Below are 24,702 nucleotides of genomic sequence, written 5' to 3'. Positions count from 1 at the left end.
TACATTTGAAAGTTTGTTTTTCCCAGTTTATGAAACTTCAGAGAATACTTGCAATGGTACTTTTTAGAGACAGAGGATTTTACTTACTGCTGCTTTCATCCCCAAATTTGTAAATGCACGTTGGATTTGCGGGACAAAGCACGGAGAAGGTAGGAGGAACAATATCTAATATTCGCTGATGGTAAGACAACCTACAATACAAAGAAAAACCTCAGAAAACATTGTTCATTATTTGTAGCCTTTATATTTAACTTACCCAGAAAAATCACAATTTCCAACCCCTTGGACTCAGCTAATAATTGCTAAATATACATTACAAATGCAGAAAAGAGAAAAAGCTGTCTCTGACCCTAACATAAGGACACCAACACTAGGAGAAAGCACAGAAAACGTACCTCATACATTTTTCTAGAACTTCTCTTACAAACTTTGGTTTAGGGCTTTCAGGATCTTGAGAAAGACAATCTGACCTAATGAAGAAAAGTAGTCCTGTAAGCTTTTTTAAATTGGAAAAAACCAAACCAAACCAAAAACAACAACAATGGGTGGCCAGATGGGGGAGCAGTGATATTACAGCGGATAGGGTGCCGTCCTAGCATGAAGCTGACTTGGGTTCCACCCCTGGCCTTCCACTAAGCCCCACCAGAAGTGAGCCTTGGGCACCACTGGATGTGCCCCCAAAAGAAAAGTATTGGGGATGGGATGCCTTCCCAGAAATTCTTGGCCAATGGACCAAAGGTTCAATGTAAAGGTCCGAGGAGGTGGTGCTGCTTAGGTCCTGCATGGACACTGACGACCTGGGCCACCCCAGTGATGCTCAGGGACCTCTAGGGTCACACCTAGCAATGCTCAGGGAACCAGATGATACCAGCGTTGGAACCAGGAAGGGTGCAAACAAAGCATGGGTTCCTGTATGACCTCCCAGCACTTTTTTTTGTTAAATTAAGTTCTTGTACATAGTCTGCACTTGCACCTAACTCGTACAGTTATAATAGTTTTCTTCTATCTAAATTGCATCATGTAAAAATATAAGAAATGAACCAGACTGTGCATATTTGGGGGGAGGGGCAGGAGTTGGGTCGCACCCCGCAGTGCTGGAGGGGTGCGGGTGGGGCCTCTCCCAAAAGTAGTCAGGACACCGTGTGGTGCCAGCACTCCTGCGTGCAAAGCACAAGCCTGGAGATTTCCTCATTATAGTAAAGAAAGGAAGGGGGGAAAAAATCCCATTACCACTCACCAATCTTCCCAACTCCATCGGAACTGGAAATTACTGAGATGATGGGAAAACCAATTAATAAACCTATACAGACAAGGGGGGTTGTGAACAAAAAAAAGGGTGTTTGGTTATAAATCCATAACAGAAATTTATATAAACATTCAGACAAATATAACTCTCTTATTTAAATGAAAAGCACATCAATGGCTGTACCTTAACCATTTCCTTGCGTACCCTGTAATCTATTTCAAAATTACAGCCTCTTATCTCACTCCTTCAAACTAAATTCTCCTGTCATGTAAATGGTGTAATGATGCCTGCTTTGTACCAGGTATTACATATATTTATATAATTGACTTATAAGGAGTGATCAGTAAGGGTTTTCCTATATCAATGACTTACTATCTTGAGTTAGTTCGATGATTTGAATTCTAGATACCATGCTTTTAAGAAGTGGCAAGCTGGCTTCTAATTTCTTTCCACAAAATGACTGATGTTGGGAGGTGATCCTTGTGTAGTTAGAGCAGATGTGTTTTTAGAAGAAGGGGAGCCATGAGGGTGTATTTTCTTTTTTAGAGGGAAAACCAAGACTATAGCAAAGCATCAAACAAGTAAATAATTAAATAAAACTTCAGCTGGGACATCAATTTAGAGTGAAAGCTAGACTAGAAAATGTAATGTTCCTCAGAAGTCTGAGCTCTGTTATTTTACAAAGAGGATTTTTTTAGGGACATAGAAAGGAAAATAATCTTGGAAATTCCTGTCAAGACACATTTTGTCAACCAGATTTTAGTAGAGAAGGAGGAGTAGGAGTTGATAACAACCAGTAAAAAAGTAAATTCATTACCTGTCTACACATGTAGTATTCATTGTGTCCAAACGCATGTATAACATTTCAGTTGCTTGTGCAAGCTGGTCAGTTTGAGGATAAGGAAAACTATTCTCTCCCTCCTTCAAAATACGCTCTTATAGAAGACATAAAACTTTTGAGCACTTCCATAATGACTAATAGTTTTAAGCATCCTGACCTTTTAAAAAGGTTTTGAGGTGATCAACGAACCCAAGCAAACACAACTTGCCAATGTACTCTAATTTCTTTGCATTTTCCACAGTGTAAATGGAGTCAAATAAAAGGAGTCAAATGAAATTTTAGCTCTTTCACTCAGCGTAATTATTTTGCAGTTCATTCAAATATCAAAAACTTAGTCCTTTTTGTTACTATTTCACTGTATAGATATGATGGATGATAATACAATTTATCCATTCATACATGTGTTGCATATATATTTTTTGGCAAAAGTTTTATTTTAAAGAAATTACTAAGAGAAATGTAAGGGAAGAGAAAGAGATTTGTGTACAAGAGAAAAAACAGCCTTCTGCAGAGGGAAAAGGGCCTCCATTCACATATTGTTGGCAATTTGATTCATTTCCAGCTTTAGGCTATTACTAAGAGTTTCTGAGAACATCAATTCCCAGGTCTTTATAGAAACCCATGCTTTTAATTCTCGTGGGTAAATAAATACAAGCACATTTCAAAGACATTGTGGATTAGTTTCCAGACCACCACAATAAAACAAATAACACAACAGTGAGTCATATACATATCTGGTTTCCCCATGCATGTGAACATTTTATTAATATATATAAAGTCAATTAAGCATAGCATTCTGTCGTTAAAAAAAAAAAATCAACGACACACCTAAGTTCAATGTGACACAAGACACAAAAGAGAGCGCATGCCCCTGGGAAAATCCCACTGACAGACCTGCTGACACAGGAGCCACCATAAACCTCACTCTGGAAAGGAACACTGCAACAAGCAAAAGCAGGACCAAGCCCAAAATATGGGGCCAGAGCGAAGCACCGCAGGGAGGGTGCTCGCCTTCCACATAATGGACCCGGCTGGGGTTGATCCATGGCCCCACTTTATGGTCCCAAGTCCCGCCAAGAGTGATCCCTGAGTACCACCAGTGTGGCCCCAAATCAAAACAGAACAAACAAAACCGCCAAGTACCCCATTATACTTTTCACTTTTTGGTAAAAGCAAAAACAAAAAACCTCAAACTAACCCTAAATAAGGACCAGCACGATCGTGAAACAGACTTATATTTAACTTCTAAAGAAATGGTGAGTAAACAGTATGGGGCAAAGGCACTTGCCTTACATGCAGCCGATCCCAGTACCATATATGGTCCCTGAGTTCCACCAGAAACAGTCCCTGAGCAAAAAACGCGGAGTAAGCCCTGAGCACTGCCAGGCATGGCTCAAAGCCATCAATGCCTCCGCTCCCCAGCACCCCGCCCACTTCCAAAAAACCCCAAAAAGCTCTCCTAAAGTTTTCATGGCTGACCCTGGTTTGATCCCAGATACTGCAAATTGTCCCCTGAGCACAGCCAGGGCTGAGCTCTGAGCACAGAGCCAGATGCAAGCCCTGCACACAGCTGGGTGTGGCACCAAAACAAAAAAAAAAAAAAGAGAAACGTCAGGGGCAGCCCGGGCAGTTCAATGGCAGATTGGAATTCCTACCACCGGGATCCTGGGTACTACAAGGGGTTGAGGCCAGGGGCACTGCAAGCAAGTGTGAAAACTTACAGCCATCTCAACAAAGACAAGCAGGAAGGGAAGGGAAGGGGGGGTCGGGAGGAATAAAAAAATTTAAAAAATGCCAGACTGTGCCCGTGAAATGATTTAAAGCCAAATACAGAAATACTTACTAATCCTTTAAAGCTAGCCTGAAGAGTGTCTGCTTAAAAACAAAGGAAAAAGGATACGACTTGGGGTAGAGAGCCAGGCTGAAGTTTGCACAATTCAATAAGAAGGGTTGTGTACATCACATCAATGTGAGGAGGTGCCGGAAGCTGAAACAGTTCTGCAAAGATCACCTACAAAAGAAGAGTGAGTCAGCTTAATGCAATGCTACTGATCAATGCACTTCTACAATTAGGTAAGTCTCGATATTCTAATTAGCTTTCGTTTCTTTCATTTCATGGTTAACATTAGTTTTACTAAAAAATTATTTTTAATCTGTTAACATTCTTAAAAATAAGAGGATCTAAAATTGAATTCAGTAATACAAATTTCTTCTCCACTTAAGTGTAAATCAACCACATGAAATTATTAGTTTTCTATACACTCTTTAAAAAATTATTTTTCCCTTCTGTTTTCAGGCCACACCTGACAGTGCTCAGGGGACCATAATGTACTGAAGATCAAACCTGGGTCAACCACGTGCAAGGCAAAAGCCCTACCTGTGGTATTATTGTTCCAGGACCAAATCTATACCTTCCAAGAGAACAGGATGATTATGACTTTAGAAGTATCCATGTTGACTCAGGAAGGTTCAATTTGCTAAGGGACCCAATGACCCATAATTGCTTTATAACTAGTGAAAAACACTTGACTCTGTGGATGGAACAGAACAAACAAGTGACTCTCTACTGCTATTTGAAACTGGTACCAACAAGTCCTTTTGGGTCCAGGACATCTTGGCCATGCCTCTAATTCAGAAGTCTCCACTCTCCCTGCATCTTCTGTGAATGACCTACCTGGATTCAAACAGCCTGGTCTGAATTTCCTCCTCTCACTCCCACCTCCCACACTCCTGTAATTAATGACAGATGAATTTCCATCCATCTCAAACTATGACTTGCATTGATGATTCAAGTTCATATCCTTGGACAGACGAGTAGTTTTAAGATAGCACACACTACTTAGGGACTTGGAAATGCAAATCTCTGTAAGATGTTCAACTATACTATATGTTCATATACTCTATGTTCAACTCTGCATGACAACAGGGAACCATAAGAATCTTCTACTCTTCTTACTTTCCTGTCTCTTTTGATTATTAAGATTCATTCTAATTCATCTACGATACAGAAAATAATGTACTAATCAGGTGTATGCAAATAATGAGGCCAGATAAACACGGTTAAAGGTAGCTAGTGCCTAAAGTAATATAGTATTTGGAATTACTTAAGCCATTTGCACATCTGTGAAGGGACCATGCAAGGACACAGCTAGAAGTAGCCTAACTATCCATGCATGAAGACATGCTATATAATAAGTATGTCTACACTTATCACGTATGATAAATATATGAGTATGCCTCAACTCAAAATCCCACTTGGCTACAGGTATCAACCTTGTTCTCTTTACTAACATGGCTAACAGAGAACTAAAACTGACAGCCATTTCCTCGTTCCTCTGCTAATTTCCAGTACCTGAGAAGCAGCAAGGAAAAAAATGCCAAAAGTATCTTACATTTTAAAATGGAGAGAGAGTTCGACCCTTAGAAAGGAACCCCTGGATAAGGCATACCTCAACGATGTGGTAATTCAGGGGGATCTTGTTCTTCCCTGGGTAGCTCACAAGCTGGGCGGCACTGTAAAAATAAAAGTAAATTCAACGACCACACAAAGACAGGTGAAAACAAAGTGAGTAGCATCAACAGGAGAGTGTCCTTAATGTATGGAAAGAAAATCTTTTTTTTTCTTAAAATGTTCTAGGTTTCAGTTGCTTAACTACCACAAAATTTAACTTATTTACCACTATGAAAAATCTGTTGTTGTCTAAGACTCTTGGACAACCAAAAGTATAGCAATCTGAAGAATCATATTCAGCTCTACTAAAAACACTTAACAAGGCAGATTGCTCCTCATATATACTATACCCTTTTGACTTTAAGGGTCACACAAACCCAAACTGTCCCAGATTAAAAAAAGATAGATTGAAAATAGACTTTCCCAAAGTTTGGTGTCTAAATGCTATAAAAAGAGTACACTGTAGCACTATCCTCCCGATCCAGCGGGCACCAGTAACGTCTCACAACAAATTGTGAGACTTGTTGTTAATGTGTTTGGCATATTGAATACGCCATGGGGAGCTTGCCAGGTTTTGCCATGCGGACCAGATACTCTCGGTAGCTCGCCAGGCTCTCGGAGAGGGGCGGAGGAATCGAACCCGGTTGGCCGCGTGCAAGGCAAACGCCTTACCCACTGTGCTATCCCTCCAGCCCATAAAGAGTAATGCCATTAATATTCATTTAACTCAAAATATTCAAACCTCAACAGCTTGACAGCCAAGTTATTTCTTCACACACATGGTAACTACCCACCAGCACAAAAGATGGCATCCACCGTAGGCACATTTCTATGCAGACCCAGAAAAATACGGTTTGGCAGAGAGGCCTCCAGAGAGCAAAAGCACATGCTGGAGAGGACAGAGGGACAAGAGGGAGTTCCCCATACACTCAACATGCATTCTGCTCGTACAAAAAACACCCAACTGCGCCTCTTTTTCCCTCTTGAAATACCATGAGAAGGATCTTACCAAGTCTTCCTTTCCTTCCAGTGGGATTTAATGATGCAGTGAAGATTCTCTTCTATTACAAATCTTTCCACTGAATGACTGCCGGGCATTACAGGGCCCTAGAAAGAAAAATAATGTACATATTACAAACAGAAAAGGTATTTTTTTATCACTTCTTTAATAATTACTTGGAGACTATTATATTTCAGACTCTGTACTGGGTGTGGGAATAAAAGCTCAAAAGTGAATTTCACTGCTGTGTTTGGTTCTATCTACAAGCATTCGTTCCATTCCAGTGTTTTTTCCTACTAAATTTGACAAAATACTATCACTGACAACTTCATTCAATTTTTACACGAGTTAAACTAAATTATTTTAGTGTATTATCAACCCAGTTTTTCTTTAAAATTAGTGGATTATTTCTGTAACATGAAACAAAACTTTATTTCAAGTATTATGCAAGGTCAAACATGCAATGAAATATATCTATATAACTGCTGTATGGTTCAGCCTCTTTGGAAAATGGCTTGGAGAACCCTAAACACACTTCGAAGAGAACTTCCTTATTACCCTTCCATCTCTGGCTATCTACCCCAAGAACACAAAAACATCAATCTGAAAAGACCTATGTTCACATATGTTCAACACAGCACTATTTGTAATAGCTGAGATCTGGAAGCCAAGAAACCCAGCAACAGATGAGTGAAACAAAAAACTGCTAGTTATAAGGTAAAGGTAAAGGTAAAGGCCCTCCCGTTGATCATCGATTTGCTCGAGCGGGCCCAATAACGTCTCCATTGGAGACTTTGTTGTTACTGTGTCTGGCGTATCGAATACTCTCGGTAGCTTGCCGGGCTCTCCGAGAGGGGCGGAGGAATCGAACTCGGGTCGGCCGTGTTGGCTGCGTGCAAGGCAAACGCCCTACCGCTGTGCTATCGCACATAACATAGCATAGCTAGTTATACACAATGGAATAAAAGTAAAAGATAATCTTACTCATATGACATGACCACTTTTGAGAATGGGGGTGGGCAAAGTGTGACAATGGTTGGAGGAATCCTGAAACAGTGGTGGAGGGATTGGTGCAGTAGCTCTGCAATTATAAAAGTACTTGAATACTATTTGAACTAGGATACCTCAAATAAAAATATGTCCATATTATTTGTAAAAAGCTTACATTTTGCCTGAGCTACAACGTGATGTTTTAACGAATGTATGCATAAAACATATTTTTATGGCGGAGGGCATTTGGGTCACACCAAATTCTGCTCAAGAATGAGCCTGGGTGGTGCTCAGGGGACCACGTGTGGTGCCAGAGATAGCCCCTCCACTACCTCTCCAGCCTGACCTTGGGCTCTTGGCTATTATAATGGGCCATCTCATTAAAGATACCTGAGGTCAATATCATGGAGTTTCGTCGATGATTTCCTCGTGGATCTCGTCCTAATAGCGAGGCCTTTAATCCATTTTAAATTCACCTTTGTGTATGGCATGTGAGAACAGTCCGATTATATTTTTTCCTTTGCACAAAGCTAACCATTTTTCCTAGCACTGAGAAAATCTGAAGTGGCTTTCCTTCTTCCACTTAATTCACCTAGCCCTTTTGCTGAAAATCAACTGTCCATGAAGGTTTTTATTTCAGACTACACCATTTTTTTTTAAAATTACTATAGCTTTATAGTATGAAGTCAGGGAATGTGATGCCTTTCATCTTCTCTCTCAGAATTTGCTGACTATTCTGGAGTTTTATAGCTCCATACAAATTTTAGAAGTTTTTGTTGTAAGTCCTTGAAGAATGCTCTGGGGATTCTGACAGGGACCGACCGTGCTGAGTCCGGATGTAGGCTGTGCCATCTCTGAACAATCTACTCACAATGTCAAACCTAACTTATGGTACAATAACCTGGTACCCTTCATCGACTTCACTGCTGTTGACTTCTCTGAATTTGAAGTCAATTCAAATTCATCGCAGGTATACTCAGGCCAGATTAAAATACAAGCACAAAGCCACACACAAAGCCACAAGTTCTCTGCTAGAAACTGAGCTGGTCACGTACCTCTGGATCATCTGTGTAATCAAACATCCTGAAGATGACCCTTGGCATCGGGTACACGGAGTCTCCGGTGTGAGGCGGCGGAGTGAAAGGAGGCAGGCTGTGCTGTAGTGCTTCACACAGGATGCTGTCAAAGGCAAGATAAGGTCTTAGGATGTGCCGCTCCTGCCAGCGATCCTTTTTCAATTTCTGAATCTGGGCCCAGAGGCAATCTAAATACTAAAGACAGATTCATTTTTAAACATTAATATATGTATTTGGAGGTTAAAGTACATTTTGACTGGACAAAACCAAGAATCATTTACCTTCCAAAACACATGACTCAACAGTAAGCTACCCTGTATCATAGTATAAAGGAACGGAGTTGAATTTCTGTTTGAATCACCTGTTTTCTGAAATCAAGCTTTCTGGAGTCATGACTTGCTCTTATTTCTCAAATTCAGTATGTAAATAAAAACACATCAACTCTGTATCTGGAATCTCACAGGAGAGGGAATACTTCAACTACATTCTAATGTTTATTAACAATTTACTATGTATATGTCGAAGGCTATGAGGATATAAGTTATATCTCTAACTTAAAATGCAGAAACCTCATTAAGCTACACAAATGGAAACATTTCAATCTTTTGGGGATAAGATCTCCCAAGACTGCCCTATGCCTGACCAGGAAAGACTGAACTCCATTTACCTCTTCCTGTGGGTGTGGTTTTTCTGCAGTCCATACTTGTAACATGGGCACATGAGTCTTCTGGCGCCTTCTAATGATAAAAGTGAGAATCCACATTGAGATCGTTTAAAAACATAAAAAGATGCTTAGCTATTTTTATAATAAAACACAAACTGAATCAATGAAATAATGTTTTTACATATCAGACTGGTTGATATAAAAAAATTCTGGTTACTATATGTATTGCCAAAATATGTGCAAGTATGCACTCTGAAATTCTCAAAGGTTATGGCAGAAAGGTTAAACGGAATCTCTCTAAAGAGATTTGGAAGAGTATAATCCCTTTGCAGAGCAATTTGATGAAATCTACCAATATTAAATATGCTAAGATACTTCATTTCAACAGTTTACATCCCTAGCTTCTTTGCATCCCTAGCATAATTACCAAATGTAGACAAAACGAAGCAAGAGTCCATTTCACTCTTTTACAAGCATCTACATTTTGAAAGTACATTTTCAAAACCAAAAATATTTAAAAAAAAAATCGATCACTTGAAGACAGCATTATTTAAAAAAAAAATCAGACTTCTATCTTTTTTTTTCTTTTTTCCTTTTTGGGTCACACCTGGTGATGCTCAGGGATTACTCCTGGCTCATGCACTCAGGAATTACTCCTGGTGGTGCTCGGGGGACCATATGGGATGCTGGGAATCGAACCAGGGTCAGCCATGTTGGCTGCGTGCAAGGCAAACGCCTTACCCGCTGTGCTATCGCTTCAGCCCCTCAGATTTCTATCTTTGTATTTCTTTTTACTTGTAACTAAGATTCAAAATCTTTAAGAAGCAACTATTATTAAACAAAATTTAACCCGTGACAAAATTAATCTGAAAAAAATTTAAGGACAGAAGACCATTATCATGCTCATATGAAAATCTAAGTTTAATAATACAGCCTAATTACTGTTATTTTATTTAATAAGATAAATCTAGCTTTCACACTATTAGAAAGTGGGTAATGGGAAGATACAAACTATTTTTCATCAGAGTCGAATTACTCAAGCAACATGGTCCGGGTAGGTGGCTAACGACTTGATTTAGGCTTAGCTTACATGACATATGCATGTGGTTATGTGCTAAAGCAGTGGTCCTCTGCTAATAGAACGAATTGAAACAGATGTTCAAGCTTCTTTCTCAAATATAGCAATTCAGTCGTCTGGAGCTGGCTGAGGCTGGAACGTAGCTGAATACTGCAGGTGACTCTCATTACCCTGAGAACCATGTCAGAATGTTTTACTCTTTTGCAGACCTGTGGAAATGTAGCTCCAAAGAAGCCAATCTACCAAGTCCTTTGCACCAGCAAAGTAAGCAAACATACTTGATTACTCTGAAGTCTCCACAAGTAACAACAGTAGGAAAATGAGTTTACCTTAAGGACACTTCGGGGAAACTTTCCAAATTATTTTTTGAGAAATAAAACTCAACTTGTTTTGCCAACAGAAAATAGAACACATCTGTTACAACGGAAAATTATCAGAACCTAAATAATAAACAGTACCATGAGCCGTGCCCTTACTTAAGATAGCTTTCAGTGCTGGCAAAGATACGGTCCATCTCTGCGTCTTTCTTTTCGTACAACTCCTTTCCAACCCAGGGCAAAGATGACAGAAATGCATATATGTACCAATCCCGTCGAACCTTAAAAGAATTTTTAAAAAAGTTTATTATATTTATTCATGAATAAAATCTTATGAAGCCATTTCATGAAGTTTAAGACATTGTCTCATGTTTAAATATACACTTCTAAATATACTGGTCTGGGGGGCTGGAGCAATAGCACAGCGGGTAAGGCGTTTGACTTGTATGCGGCTGACCCGGGTCCAATTCCCAGCATCCCATATGGTCCCCTGAGCACTGCCAGGAGTAATTCCTGAGTGCAGAACCAGGAATAACCCCCGTGCATCGCCGGATGTGACCCAAAAAGCAAAATAAATAAATAAATAAACTGGTCTCAATCTTATTAGACAGGTCATTTGAACTACAACAGAGTGTCACGTGAACCTACGAAAATACCAGTTGACTTAGCTTTTAGATATTAAGAATTTATATCACAAGGGGCTCGGAAGACAGCTAAACAGGCACAAGTTTTGCATGTGGGAGGCCCAGGTTTGATCCCCAGCAATGTATGGTTCTCCAGGCACTGCTGGGGAACGGCCCCCAAGTGTAAGCCAGGAATAAGTAGCCCCTGAGCTGGACGTGGCCCAAAAATCAAAGGAGAATTCATAACATGATAACCTGTTTAGCTGCAGTTAGTGATAGAACACATGTGAGGTCCTGGGTTTGAATCCCAACACCATACCCCTCTCCCCACCAAAAAAAAGAGGGAGAGAGGGAAGGAGAGAGAGAAGAGGGGGAGGGAGGAAGGGAGAGAGGGAGAGAGGGAGAGGGAAAGTAGGGGGGGAGGGAGAGGAGGGGGGTGAGAGGAGAGAGAGAGAGAGAGAGAGAGAGAGAATGTGTTATTTTGTTGATACTGAAAGTAACCAACTTTTTACCAAGAATTCAGCACTAGGGACTTTCTTACCTGAGGCACATCTTCTTCCTGAGTGACACTTACAAAATTCTCAAACATAGCAACCATTGAAGGGGCGGCAATGACATGACAATTCACAAGATCTGACAAAAAACGAACCTGTGGAGAAGACAGTCTTTCAGATTTAAAGAGTAATTTTGGTCTATTTAAGTCAAAAATATGGAAAAGTAGAGCCCCAAAGCCAAAGATGCCCAATGACATTGTTTTGGCTTTTTTTTTTTAATAAAGCTTGTGAACTAAGAATGGTTTTGATTTTCAAATACTTGGGAAAGGCTCAAAAGAATATTTTATAATATATGAAAATAATCCAGAACAAACTGAAACAGAAAATAATGCATGAACAAACTTTTTTGGAACAGAGAGAGCCATGCTCACTTTTCTATTGTCTGTGGCTGCCTTGGGGTGGGAGTAACAAAGCCGGGCACTTCTGAGATGGGATGGATGATAATTAGTGCATTTGGAGGTTTACACGCTCTGCGAAAAGTTCTAGCTACTCTCTTTCCTGGTTTACTGAAACTTCTGCCCAGAATATAGAAACAAACGTCAAACTCGGATTTAGTGAGTGCCTTGTTATCTAATGAATCCTGACGTCGCTATCCTATGTGAGCACAGTCTAACAGACTGGACAAGCACCATCTCGGCCCAAAGGAATGAGTCCTTAACTAGAAGGGAAATGAAAGTGCTCTAGCAATGGTGACAAGGAGAGTTGTGGAAGATGTCAACGAGATAAAAATGGGCGAGAGCAAAAAGATGGCTAACGTTGAAGAGCAAGGGCTTGGGGAAAAATATACCGTTTTCAGATGAGCTTGGAGGGTTTCAGATGAGACACTGATACAGATTTAACAGATTTTTTTTAAAAATTGGGGCAAACATGTAGCCTCAAACTAAGAAATCTGAATTTAACCTTTTATAGGCTTTTAACCTTTTATAGGCTGAATTTAACCTTTTATAGGCTGATGGATCTCCAAAGTGTTATAATCTTATATTCAGTAAAAAGAAACACAATCATACACCTAGATTAAGTGTCTATTTATGATATACAGTGGACCGCTGTCCTTCTAGCTATTAAGGCCTAATTCCATTTTTAATTTACTAAGCAAGTATTCTAATATTCACTTTCTGCTATCCCATACATCATCTGTTCAGCAGGCTTTTAAGTACTATGGCCACTGAGTGGTAAGAAAGTGAGTTTTTAATAAGGACCACATGCCCAGGAGAACAGAGGGAGGAACGGAGTGTGGCAGCCCAGGGCCGTTCCTATAGAGCACAGATCTGGCAATGTGGGAATGCTGGTTTGATGCTTGGCCAATGGCGCTCTGTGATCCCCCTCCCCCAGTATAGCCGTCAAGGCGCCTGCCTTTGATGCTGCCAACCCAGGTTCCATTCCTGACCACACACGGTCCCCCAAGAACCGCCAGGAGTGACCCATGAGCACTGCCTGTATGGCACCAAAACCAAAAATGAAAGGGGTTGTGGGCGGAAAACATATAAAAAGTCCTAGGATGGGGGGGGGGGGGGTGTGGATCCATCAAAATAAGGTAGTTGATGAAGCTACGAGAGCTAGCGAGAATGCTTGGGAGAGGGTCAAAAAACAACGAAATGAGGAAAGAAGTTTGGGAAACACAAAAATTTGAGGGAAGAAGAAGAAAGAGGACCGAGTGAAAGGAGACTGAGGGGTAGCAGCGAGAGATCCTAGGGAAAGTGGCAGTTCTCAATTCAAGTGCCAAGGAAGAATGTTAAGAATTACACACTGCAAAGGGGCCACAGAGATGAGCTCTGGTTTCAAAAGAACAGCTGCTGGGCTGGAAACAGTAGCATGAACATGAGCTCATGGCTAGCACATTCAAACCCTGAGTTTGATCACCATATGCCCTTCCACCCACTCCCAGCACAGCTGAGTGTCGCCATGGTGGCCCCTGACAAGCTCTACTGGGCTCATACCACCATGGCCCTTCAACCCCACACCACTGAGAGTGGCACCTACCCCACCCCACACTGCCACACATACAAGGAAAAAAACGGAACTTACCAAATATACAGCTTCATTATAATTGTTTGCTTTCAATGATTCTTTCAGTTGACGAATCATGGCTTCCACAAATTCTCCACCAAAATTGTAATTCCTGGCATTCAGCAATCCAACTAGTGTTGTATAAATTGTCAACTTCTCAGGTAGCAGACGTGCACTGATTTGAGAATCCAGTACAAGAAAACCCAAAAGATCATTATATTAAGATGCTGATTTTCAGATTTAGTAACTCTTTTACCATCTCAGTAACTTTGGGACAAGATTACTTTTACCTGTGTTTTAAAACTTCAGAAGAGGCATAAATGTCAATGAGACTTGCAAATATGGCCCTCTCACCTTTTAAAATTTATTTCTGTTAATGTAAGAGTGAACAAAGTAAAACCTTCGAATTGTGAAGTTAACAAAGATAACACCAGAACAGCTTTTTTTTCAAATAAAATCAAAGAGCAATTCCACAGAAAACGGCTTCCCTGGTGAAATACCAAGGAAATCGTTGGGTCAAACAAATTCTTTAATAAAGACCAGACACGTTCAGGGTGGTATGGCTGTGGGCTCAGGGAGTGCAAATTCTTTCATACAGGCTCATTAAAGGTGTGTATGTGTGTGGGACAGCATTTACTATTTTTAAACTAAGCTAGCGAAGTGTCACAGGACCAGAATTTCTACTTTGAGAAATACTAGTACAGTTGCTTGGCGAAAACGAAGTTCCTATTACAGTTAAACCCTGAGATTCGGGGGCAGAGAGAGCACAGGAGTTAAGGTGCTTTCTGTCCTTGCATGCTGCTGACCCAGGTTCTATCCCTAGCACGACACACATGGTCACCAGGCGACATCAGGAGTGACCCCTGAGCACTGCAAGGTGTGGTCCCAAAACAAAAGAAAAACTCCTAAATTCTTAACACGTGTACTGGACGCAGTAAGATTTCCTTATAACTCAGCTTGTTTACTTTAAATAACTTAAAATTGTGTGAAAAGTAGGCCAATTGATTACTACAGTAAAGTATTGGAAAAAACAAACATTCCCTAGTTCAGGCAGCCTTAAGCACAAAAAAAGAAAAGCAAATAAGCACTCCTAACAACTCCAACTCTTGGGCCAGCAGACAGTTCTGGAGGCCATGCCCGTGCTCTGCATGCAGGAAGCCCACTTCTGAGAGCCAGCCCAGAGCACAGTAACCGGGCAGGGACCTGTTCCCCAACTAAGCACATAAAACGAGATGCTCTTGGACTCTTTTCCCAGAGCACCTACCAGAGTGTTTGGAACAATTCAGGCAATGAAAATAGTTGTGCTGATAGTAAGTGCCACCCTGCCTCCAGCCGTCATGGCTCCAGTACGAGTATTAATGCTGCTCCATTCGAATGACCGTCCTCCACTCAGTAGCTGGCCTCTTACGGTTAACAGAGCAACATGACTTTGCCCAGTAGTTTGTTGGCCTAAGATTAGGTCTTCCTACGAAGTACAGGGTGCTAGGAGGGCCCGCTCGGGATGAAAGATCCGGGCTGAAAGTAGACTAACGACTGTACATGGTGGCCACTTAATACCTCTATTGCAAACCACAACACCCAAAAAGAGAGAGAGTGCAAAAGGGAATGCCTGCCACAGAGGTGGGGTAGGGTGGAGGGGACGGGGTAAGGGTAGTGGGAGGGATGCTGGGACCATTGGTGGTGGTGAATGGGCACTGGTGGAAGGATGGTTTCTCAATCACTGTATGACTGAGCAAGCACGAAAGTTTTTAAGTACATAACTATACCCCATGGTGATTCACTAAAAAATAAAAAACAAAGTCATCATCATCATCATTAAAAAAAAAAAGATTAGGTCTTCCTGAATTATTAACTGGAGACCTCTAAAAAAAGTCATAACCCAAATGATTTATACTTCCTGAGGTTAAAATGAAATTCATGGATAGTTTTCACTTAAATTTACTTTTAAATTTTAAAAAACGTAACGAATTAAAATAAAAATGACCCAAAAGTCCCTTTTTAACTTAAAAATGCCTCAAAGATAATTTACAATTTCATATGAAGTGTACAAAACCCCCCCTCAATCCAGAAATCATGAAAGGTCAACATTTCAGCACATTATGACGAGGTTAAGAAATGAAATATGGGTTGCTAATATCACCAGCCCTGGAGAATGTTTTTTGATGCGAGACCTTTCCCATTTTCATTTCCTCAAAAATAAAAATGTAATACCTATTTTAGAGACAAATTCCCAAAATGTCTGGCACTACTGTTTTTAAAAAAGAAATACTATTTTATGTTTTTAAATGTGCATGCTTTTAAAGAAATATAAATATGAAGGTATTGTTCTCACTTAAAAAGTCAAAAAGGACTAAAGTTGTAACAAAGCATAAGAAAAATGCTCAATTTTAATCATATCCATCTCTAAGAAAGAGTTTAAGAGACAAAATGAAATTTCCCAATAGAATAAATACTGATGACATATGAAACAAACACATCTCTTGAACCTTTCCCAAAGCGTTTAAGAGTAGGTAATACATTATCAGCTGTATTCATAAATCTTTTGCATACATACACTGTACAAAGAAGTCTTAAGATCTTGCTCTTGTAGTTAGGAAGATCAGCTTCTAAAACACCAGCCAAGCCTTCTAAGTTGCTCTCCAAAGAGCAGGCACTCTGTGGAAGACAACATATTATTATCACCATTATTAAAAAACTTGTTTTTTGGTTTTGAGGCCATACCCAGCTGTGCTCAGGGCATAACTCCTGGGACTTGTGTGTGAGGAACACCATGAACCCTATGCCATCTCTCTGGCGGAGCAGCACCACCATTCTACCTCATTATCATCATCTCTGGGGCTACACTCAGTGCTGCTCAGCAGCTAACTCCCAGCTTTCTGACCAGGGGACCACACCGTGCTTCTTGCACACCAGCATAAGCTAAAGCCCTCTAAGGCTCTCTCCCCAGGGCCAAGACAATGTATTAAGTACCCGTCAAGCACTGGGGAATCGGTAGAATCAATTTTTCTGGGTGAGGATTAAAGAGTAAAATCCACTGAGAATGAATAAAATTTAGAAGGGAAGCAGTCTAAGATAACAATACAGATTAGAAATAGAAGGAATCACAGGTTCTATTCCAACCCAATTCGTTCGAGAGGTGACATAAACTAATTCACAAATATCCAGGGCTTGCTCAGTTCCTCATTTATAAATTGTCAGGACTCAACAGTCTAAAACTCATAGTCTATGAAAATTTCTAAAAACACTGGACCCACAACACGAGTTTTGCTCAAGACTTAGGTCATTTTCAGGTGCAGAACTTAGAGCAAGGCAACTAGAACTCTAAATCCATCCATTAGGATCTATGCTTTTTATGGTGCTTACCTTTTCTCCTACTTTGCATATTAAAGATTCCAAATGATCTTCAGTTTCATTTGCATCAGAAGTCTTTCTCCTTTTGTGAGGTTGTCCCCCTGTTTTAGTGAAAAATATTTATTATTACAAATAATGCACTACTACAAGTTTCACAAAGATAATTAAAACAAAAAAGTATAGGTACAAGAATAGACAAAACAGGTAAGTAGTACAAAAGAGAACAGGAATAAATCCATTTACATATGATCAATATGATCAAGGCATTCAAACTCAATACATCAGGATCCTCCGTGAGCTGTATTACGGATTCACTACCAGGATCTCACCATTCTACTAAGAAGTGATCATCGATGTCAAGAGAGGGGTTCAACAGGGTGATACCATTTCACCGAAACTCTTCAGTGCCACCCTCGAGAACATCATGCGACGACTGGAATGGGAAGGAATGGGAGTGAAGATAGATGGTCAGCAACTATACCACCTCCACTTTGCTGATGGTATTGTTCTAGTAACACCAAACATTAGCCAAGCAGCACAAATGCTGACCGACTTCGACTGTGAGTGTGGAAAGGTTGGATTACAGCTGAATCTCACAAAGACAATGTTCATGAGAAACAGTCTTGTTCCTGACGTTCCATTTGCTCTCAACGGAACAACCAACACCGAATGCAACAGTTATGTGTACCTAGGTCGAGAAGGTCAACATGACTAATGACCTGGCACCTGAGTTGCGCAGGAGGAAGAGAGCGGCTTGAAACGCCTTCAAGAGTGTCAAAGAAATAGCTAAGAGGACGAAGAATCTCCAGCTCTGAGCACATCTCTTCCTGCATTAAGATACGCCTCAGAGACCTGGGCCCTACGAAAACAGGATGAGAACACTAATTTGGGTCTCTCAAAGAGGAATCAAAAGAACTGTGCTTGGAGTATCAAGCTTTACTCAAATGAGAGAAAGAATCCAGAGTTCCGACCTCCATCAACGCTCAACAATCAGGGACACTGTCTCGTTTGCCAAGGTGTCAAAAATAAGATGGGCTGGACATGTAATGAGATTTAGAGACGACCCCTGGACTAGAGTCATCACCAACTGGATTCCATGGGACGTCAAAAGATCACGTGGCCGCCCACCTATGAGATGGTCAGACTTCTTCATCAAGACCCTGAACGATCGGTTTGAGGCTCTTTGTGTTCTTAGAACGAGCAGATGCCACTGGGCTACACTAGCACGCGACAGGGACAAATGGAGACGTTACTGGCGCCTGCTCGAGCAAATCGATGAGTAACGGGATATCAAGTGATCAAGTGATATATGATCAATAAACTTATAAAAAAAAGGAGACAAAAATATACAATGGGAAAAGGGGAGTCTCGTCAATAAATGGCTTGTTAAAATGGAATCACAATCTTAAGCCAAACACAATAATTAATTAAACTGCAAGATCTAAACTGTAAAACTCCCAAGAAAAAACACTAGAATCTCTCTTACATATGGAATAATGGTTAAAAAACCTCCAACATAACAACACAACACTTTCATGGATATTGAGACTGGATTGCTGATTGCCAGGGGTCGACAATGGGAGTGGAAGAAGTAACTGAAGCAGTGAAAAGTCTAAGGCCACACAAAAGACTGCAGATCCTCCTCCTTGAAGTAGAGAGGATCCAACTTTTTACACACAGCTGGATCTCTCACCTGACCCTTTCTCAGACTAAGCTCCATCCGCATAAGTCTCCCTCCTGCAGTCCAGAATCACTGTAGGAGATCATTACTCACACCAACTCTGTGTGAGCAGGGCCCAGCTGCCACACAATGCAGCAGCCCAACTACTGCGGCCAGTCAGGAACGGTGCTGCCATGGCAGTGGAACAATCGGTAACACTCACTCAGGTCACGAATGCGTCATTCCTACTCTTCGAACTTGAGTTGCTTACTAATCTTTGGTTACTTCCTGAACCTGTTAGTGTCCGCAGCACTCAACAGTCTAATAAATGTAACTGTGTAAGCTGATAAAATATGAATACAAAGCTAAGTTGAATAATCTTGATCTTAAAAACAAGTTTTTAAGTCTTGATTTAAAACAAAATCACTCAATAGAGCTCTTGGGGCCTGGCAAGCTCAAACCCCGGTGTTCCAAACACAGCGAGCACAAACCTGGCAGCGCTGCAGGCCGCCATCCACAGGCAATGTCCAGCACTGCAGACGGAGCACCCTGTGTGGAAGCACCACAAGGGGTGGGGACCCTACACTAGAAAGTTCTTCCACTAAAACTCAGATACTATCGTATACTGCAAAATGAAATTATTTTTGACTTTCCTCAAGAGCATCAGGATGTCTGTGGGCAAGGAAGCACGTACTCTAACTGGGCATTCGTATCAATAATGAAAATCTCCAGTTGTACAGGTTACCTAGGACTTCATGACATAGGACTCTGTTCTCCAGACCTTTCAAAAGAAGAAACAGGGCTATTTTCTAGTTCTGTGCCCCCCCCCCTCTTTTGAGCAGTACATCCAGCAGCGCTAAGGGTTTACTCCTGACTCTGTTCTCAGGGATTTATCCCAGTAGCTTTCGAGGGAACACGGGCAGTGCCCCGGAGCAAACAATGTCCAGCCACATGTCAGCCAAGTGCCCTACCCACTGTCCTATCCGTCTGGCCCTACTTTTGCTCTTTTAAGAGTTTAGCGTCACTTGCTCTGGAACGCTAAGCCGTGATGTGCCTATCATAAGACACAGCACTTGGCTACCCTGAGCTTGGGGCATTAGAAAATTCCCCATCGTGGCAGAGATGACCTTCATGAACTGAATGAAACAGACTGGGATAGGACTGGACAGCAACAGAGGTGACCGGAGAAAATACAATATACAGGAAGCTCAACAGCTGAGACCCATTTCTGGAGATACCTCGTGTGTAAAGTTATGGAATGTGTCACAGAGTGGGACCACAACCTTGATTCTAAGAGCATACATCAACCTTAAGTCAGAACACAAAATGTTCCACTTACCCACCCAAACAACCGATTTCACATAAAGGCCTTCTATTTCTAAGATTCTTTCATTTAAAAAAGCTTGTATATTTGACGCAAGATTTATAAAAACTGTCAGCTACAACATTACAGACGGCTTCTGGGGCTGGGGAGCTAAAAGGGCTAGAGAACATGCATGCAGGCACGGCAGGCAGGAAGCCCGAGTTCGGTAAACGGCAGCCTGAGCACCACTATGAGCGACCCCCTACACGCCAGGCTGGGAGTAACCCTGAGTACCACCACCAGGTGTGCTCCTCCTCTCCACTCCCCACCCCCCTCCATAGAGCTACGGTTTCCACCTGGGTAAGATTCTGCACCCAAAGAGCCATCTGGCAATCCCTGGAGACATTTCTAGTTGCCAGCACTGGAGGGGGAGGGGGTGGGGGCGAGGTGCCATTAGTCAGGGAACCCACCAACAACTAACACTGCTACTGGACAACTCCCAACAACAAATAAGCTAGTTCAAAATGCCCTAGAGAGCAGAAGAAACTCATCATTTCTTTCTGAACCAGATTCCAGCAAGGCGGGGAATTCCTGAAAACCCAGCTCAATGCGAACAATCTCTGTTGCTTCTCCTTTTCAACTTCACTCACTGTGGTTGCCTTCTCCTTGACCCTTCCAGTCCGCCAACCCCTTTAACCCACATCCCACCCACCTTGGCCTCCCCTAATTATCTAACTGGCTACTTGGAGTCAGTTTGAAATTGTAGTCCCATCTTAAAGCGAGGAGTTTGAGGAGGATAATGCAGAGACCAGGTTTGATTTCAGAAGGAAACCCAGAAAACAGTCTTGCCTCTGACTACACGCCTTTCCAGCTCAACCATTCCAAACCAAGCTGTGATTGGAGAAAGTGAGGAAGCAGAATGTGCTGAGAGGTAAGAGGGGTCTCATTCTCCCCTGGTACTTAGGGTATGGAAAAGGACAGTAGAAGAGGGGAACTACAGACACAAGCTCTACTCATGCCCAGGAAGAGGCTATGGAACTCAGAAAAAAAAACTAGGGATTAAACATCTTAATTGAAAATAAAATCCTGGCTGTTAGCTGAAGGATTTCACACACTCTGAAGAAAACTCAGCCACTGAATTCCCTCAGGAAGAGTATGGGGTGGAGAGGAGACTGGGGTATGGCACTTGCCTAGCAAGTGGCTCTGACCCCAGTGCCATCGCGAGCACCACACACAGTCCCTGAGCACTATCAGAGGTCACTCCTGAGCACAGAGCCAGGATTAGTTCCTAAGAACAGCCTGGTACAGCCCCCAAACAAAGCCATCCAAAGGCAGAATCTTCGGATCTGTATTCTATTAAAATGTGTCTGCTGAATGGGGATAGCTCAAAGGAACAGTGCTCTCCCTTTGATACCTGTTTATCATGCAGAAGGTCCAGGCCCCACACGACCCCTCTGGAATGCTGGGGGTAACCCTGATGTGCTCCAAGGCCTCCAGAGGCCCCAAGGCCATTTTTTTAATGCCAAGAAATATAAATAATTAAGTCATATGTTGCCACTTCATGGATACATTGGCTGATACAATGTCGCTAAGTCCACCAGCAGAAGGCACTTTCCCCTTGGTCAGTTAGCTGGACAAGCAGGTCTCTAGGAAGACACCCCCTAGAAAGTCTGTTAACAGACCATGATTCTGCCCCTGAAAGGTGACCCTTTAGGATTAGAGCAACTATCAAAATTTTAGACCCACAAAAATGAAGAATCAGCACTATAAGAAAAAGTAAAATAACAAAGACAAACAGGGAAAAGAGTGCCCCATGCGGCAGACTGTACGCAGAGGCCGGCCTAACTTTGGAAACTATGCTCTTCCTTAGAAGAAACATCCCTTCCCATCTATGTGGTGTCTCCCCTAAAATGAAGGGGGAAAAAAATCACAATTTAAAGGACCTAAATGCCATTTACGCATAAATAGCTTAAAATGAGACAATATAGGTTCATGACCAAGATTACTGACAGTCAAAACACTTTTAAAAAAGAAATTTGCCTTGGACACCTATTATGTATATATTCCATAATCAGCAGAGAGCTTCAGAGACATTCTTTTTTAAAACAAATAATATCTTGGCTTATAATATATTCACGATTACATGCTTAATAGAGGTGTACAAGTTAGCCATTGAGTCTTTTTGTTCATAGGGGCCACAACTGGCTGTGCAGGGCACGGTAGGATACAAACATACAGTACAGGGTTTGACCTTAGAGTGAGGGAGATGCTCCACCCCTAGTCCCACATCCCCAGCCCACAGAGACACTCCTAAGAGTCTGAAAAGGGAACTCGATGTAGCCTGCACCTCACACACACTGTCACCCACAACAGAGGCACAACTGCAAATCCACCTGCAGTCGCTGCTTCCCCCCCCCCAAATTCCCTCTTACCCCTGTGGCCCCCACTGTCTCAGCTCTGGCCACACATGCCCCCTCACACTGTTCTATGAACACAACAGGAAATGTGCTAACCTGCTGGTCTTGGCACCGGGACCACAGCTTTCCCCCGCTGAGCCAGGTAATGGGGCAATGCGTACACCCTGCCTCCTGCCCTTCTCTGCCAGGACTTCAGAGGTGAGTGCACACAGTGACTCCTCCCCACAGCAACCCTCAACCCTTTAGCACACCTTATAGTGTGCTCTGCCATATGACATGCACGGTTTTCCAGGATAGCTGCCTGCTTTTCCACACTAAAAGGCAGATGCCATTTCGATACTCCCCCTCGCCGCCCCCCTGCAATGCAGGGAGGACAATGATGCCCAGCACTGTCAATAGTTTATTTGGATAAATGATTAAATCTCATCAACCAAATGTAAAGTCCAGGCAGTTGGCGACCAGTAATGTTTAGAACAATCCAAAAATGTTTGGATACATCTACTTCAACCATAATAGTCTATTTAAAGCCTTTTATAATATTGGAGCAGCTAATACTTTGTTTGGGAAAAATAGATGCTTAATTAAAAGGAAATTCTCTAAACTATTAATTCAGAAATTTACTTGGGCAAACCCTAGTGAATAAAACCAAACTGGTAAGGTACAGAAGTTCTATGCTTGATATTGTATTAAAGATGAATGATAAACTGCCCCACCCACTACTAAATTATTCACCTTTACTAAACTCCTTGAAGTAGGCCGTTTGCCTTGTGCGCAGCCAGCCTGGCTGAGCCAGGTTTGATCCCTCCGCCCCTTTCAGAGAGCCTGGCAAGCTACCAAGAGTATTCAATACGCCAAACACAGTAACAAGTCTTAAGAATGGAGACATTACTGGGCCTGCTCAAGCAAATTGATGAGCAACGGGAGGACAGTGTTTTGTTTGACTAAACTCCTTATTTTTTCATTTTTATTTATTTGGGGTTCCTAGGACAAGACCCAAATGGACACTGATTTAGCTGCCAGCTGGTATAAAGATGCTAACTCCCAACAAAATTATGCAAACATCTCTATAAACAAAGCAAACCTTGAGTTTCTTCCTGTTCACATTCAGTCCTCCAGACTGACCCCTGGAAACAATTTCTGTTCCTTTAGAGATGCCCATAAAAGGTTGAGAAGAAAAGGAATGGAGAAAGCAAGAGAAAAGCAAATGGGAATAACTTTAAAGGACTTGCATCTTCAAAACTCCATGCAATGACTTCAAACATATTAATTTTTGGCTAGTCGAAATTCAAAGCGTATGAAAACTATTCCCTGTACCTTGTTTGTAGATTATACAGCTAGAATCCAGTGCTTTAAAAAGCATTTCTGTACAAGTATAATGTCTAAATATTTAAACACAGAATATTAAAACCTGTGTGGTAAAGAAAATCCTGCAATGTTTTGCTCTGGGCACTGCTAGTGCATTCACATAAAGTACAGGAAAACTCCTTTAAAGACAGTTGTACATCTCTCTTATGCACAGCAGAAATCTGCTGTTTAATTGTTAAAACTAAATGTGATTCCACGGTCATGGGGGGGGGGCGTGGGAGGTGGCTCAAAGGGCTGCGGTTACACTTTTCATGCTGGAGTCTGGATTTTCACACCAGCATGTATGGAAGCGTTTCCTCCCCCGCCCCCAACCCCAAATATTCAAGAAGAAGAAAATGTTGGAGAAACTTTAATTCAAAACTTCTGTTTTTACTTTTTCAATCACTGGCACCCAGCAGTGCCTGGCTCCTCTTTGAGCCTTTATAAATGATCAAAAAACCCAACCTCAGGAGCCACTCCTAACACGGTCACCCCGTTTCACCGCCCACAAAGCAGAAGCTAGGAGCACCTGCATCATTACTGCCAGCCCAGAGTGCGCTTCTCGACAATGCACGGGGCTGCAAAGGAAGGTCGAGCTCTCAACTACAAACACGACTCTGCTACCACAACCGCTCCGAGAGGAAACAAGTCCTCGTCGTCCTCGCCTCCCCTCCGCAGGGTGTGAGCGGTCCAGGCTGATCTCCCCGCCCTCCCCGGGACGCCTCAGTCCCTAAGGAACGGAATCGTGCTGCAGTTCAGGAGGGCAAACCGCACGACCCC

The 24,702-nt window shown here is 41.9% G+C and overlaps 1 protein-coding gene across 2 annotated transcripts in view; it reads right to left on the bottom strand.

Moving 5' to 3' along the window:
* NCBP1 (nuclear cap binding protein subunit 1) overlaps positions 1–24,702 on the bottom strand; it is a 40,502-nt gene that overhangs the window by 14,974 nt on the left and 826 nt on the right. Inside the window, exons 2-15 of one of the 2 annotated variants that reach the window (XM_056117024.1) lie at positions 17,211–17,299; positions 16,402–16,502; positions 13,866–14,022; positions 11,828–11,935; positions 10,823–10,944; positions 9,272–9,341; positions 8,584–8,799; positions 6,548–6,645; positions 5,537–5,600; positions 3,988–4,098; positions 2,064–2,128; positions 1,238–1,300; positions 396–470; positions 88–191 (exon numbers count right to left, since the gene is read on the bottom strand). In XM_056117024.1, coding sequence (XP_055972999.1) covers positions 88–191; positions 396–470; positions 1,238–1,300; positions 2,064–2,128; positions 3,988–4,098; positions 5,537–5,600; positions 6,548–6,645; positions 8,584–8,799; positions 9,272–9,341; positions 10,823–10,944; positions 11,828–11,935; positions 13,866–14,022; positions 16,402–16,502; positions 17,211–17,299 — 1,443 coding nt within the window. Of the gene's footprint in view, positions 1–87; positions 192–395; positions 471–1,237; positions 1,301–2,063; positions 2,129–3,987; positions 4,099–5,536; positions 5,601–6,547; positions 6,646–8,583; positions 8,800–9,271; positions 9,342–10,822; positions 10,945–11,827; positions 11,936–13,865; positions 14,023–16,401; positions 16,503–17,210; positions 17,300–24,702 lie in introns of those variants that run through there. The other variant, XM_056117025.1, reaches the window with a different exon arrangement.

Source organism: Sorex fumeus, unplaced genomic scaffold (assembly GCF_029834395.1).
Source record: "Sorex fumeus unplaced genomic scaffold, SorFum_2.1 ptg000034l, whole genome shotgun sequence".
NCBI lineage: Eukaryota > Metazoa > Chordata > Mammalia > Eulipotyphla > Soricidae > Sorex > Sorex fumeus.
This window is presented reverse-complemented; position numbering and strand designations above follow the sequence as displayed.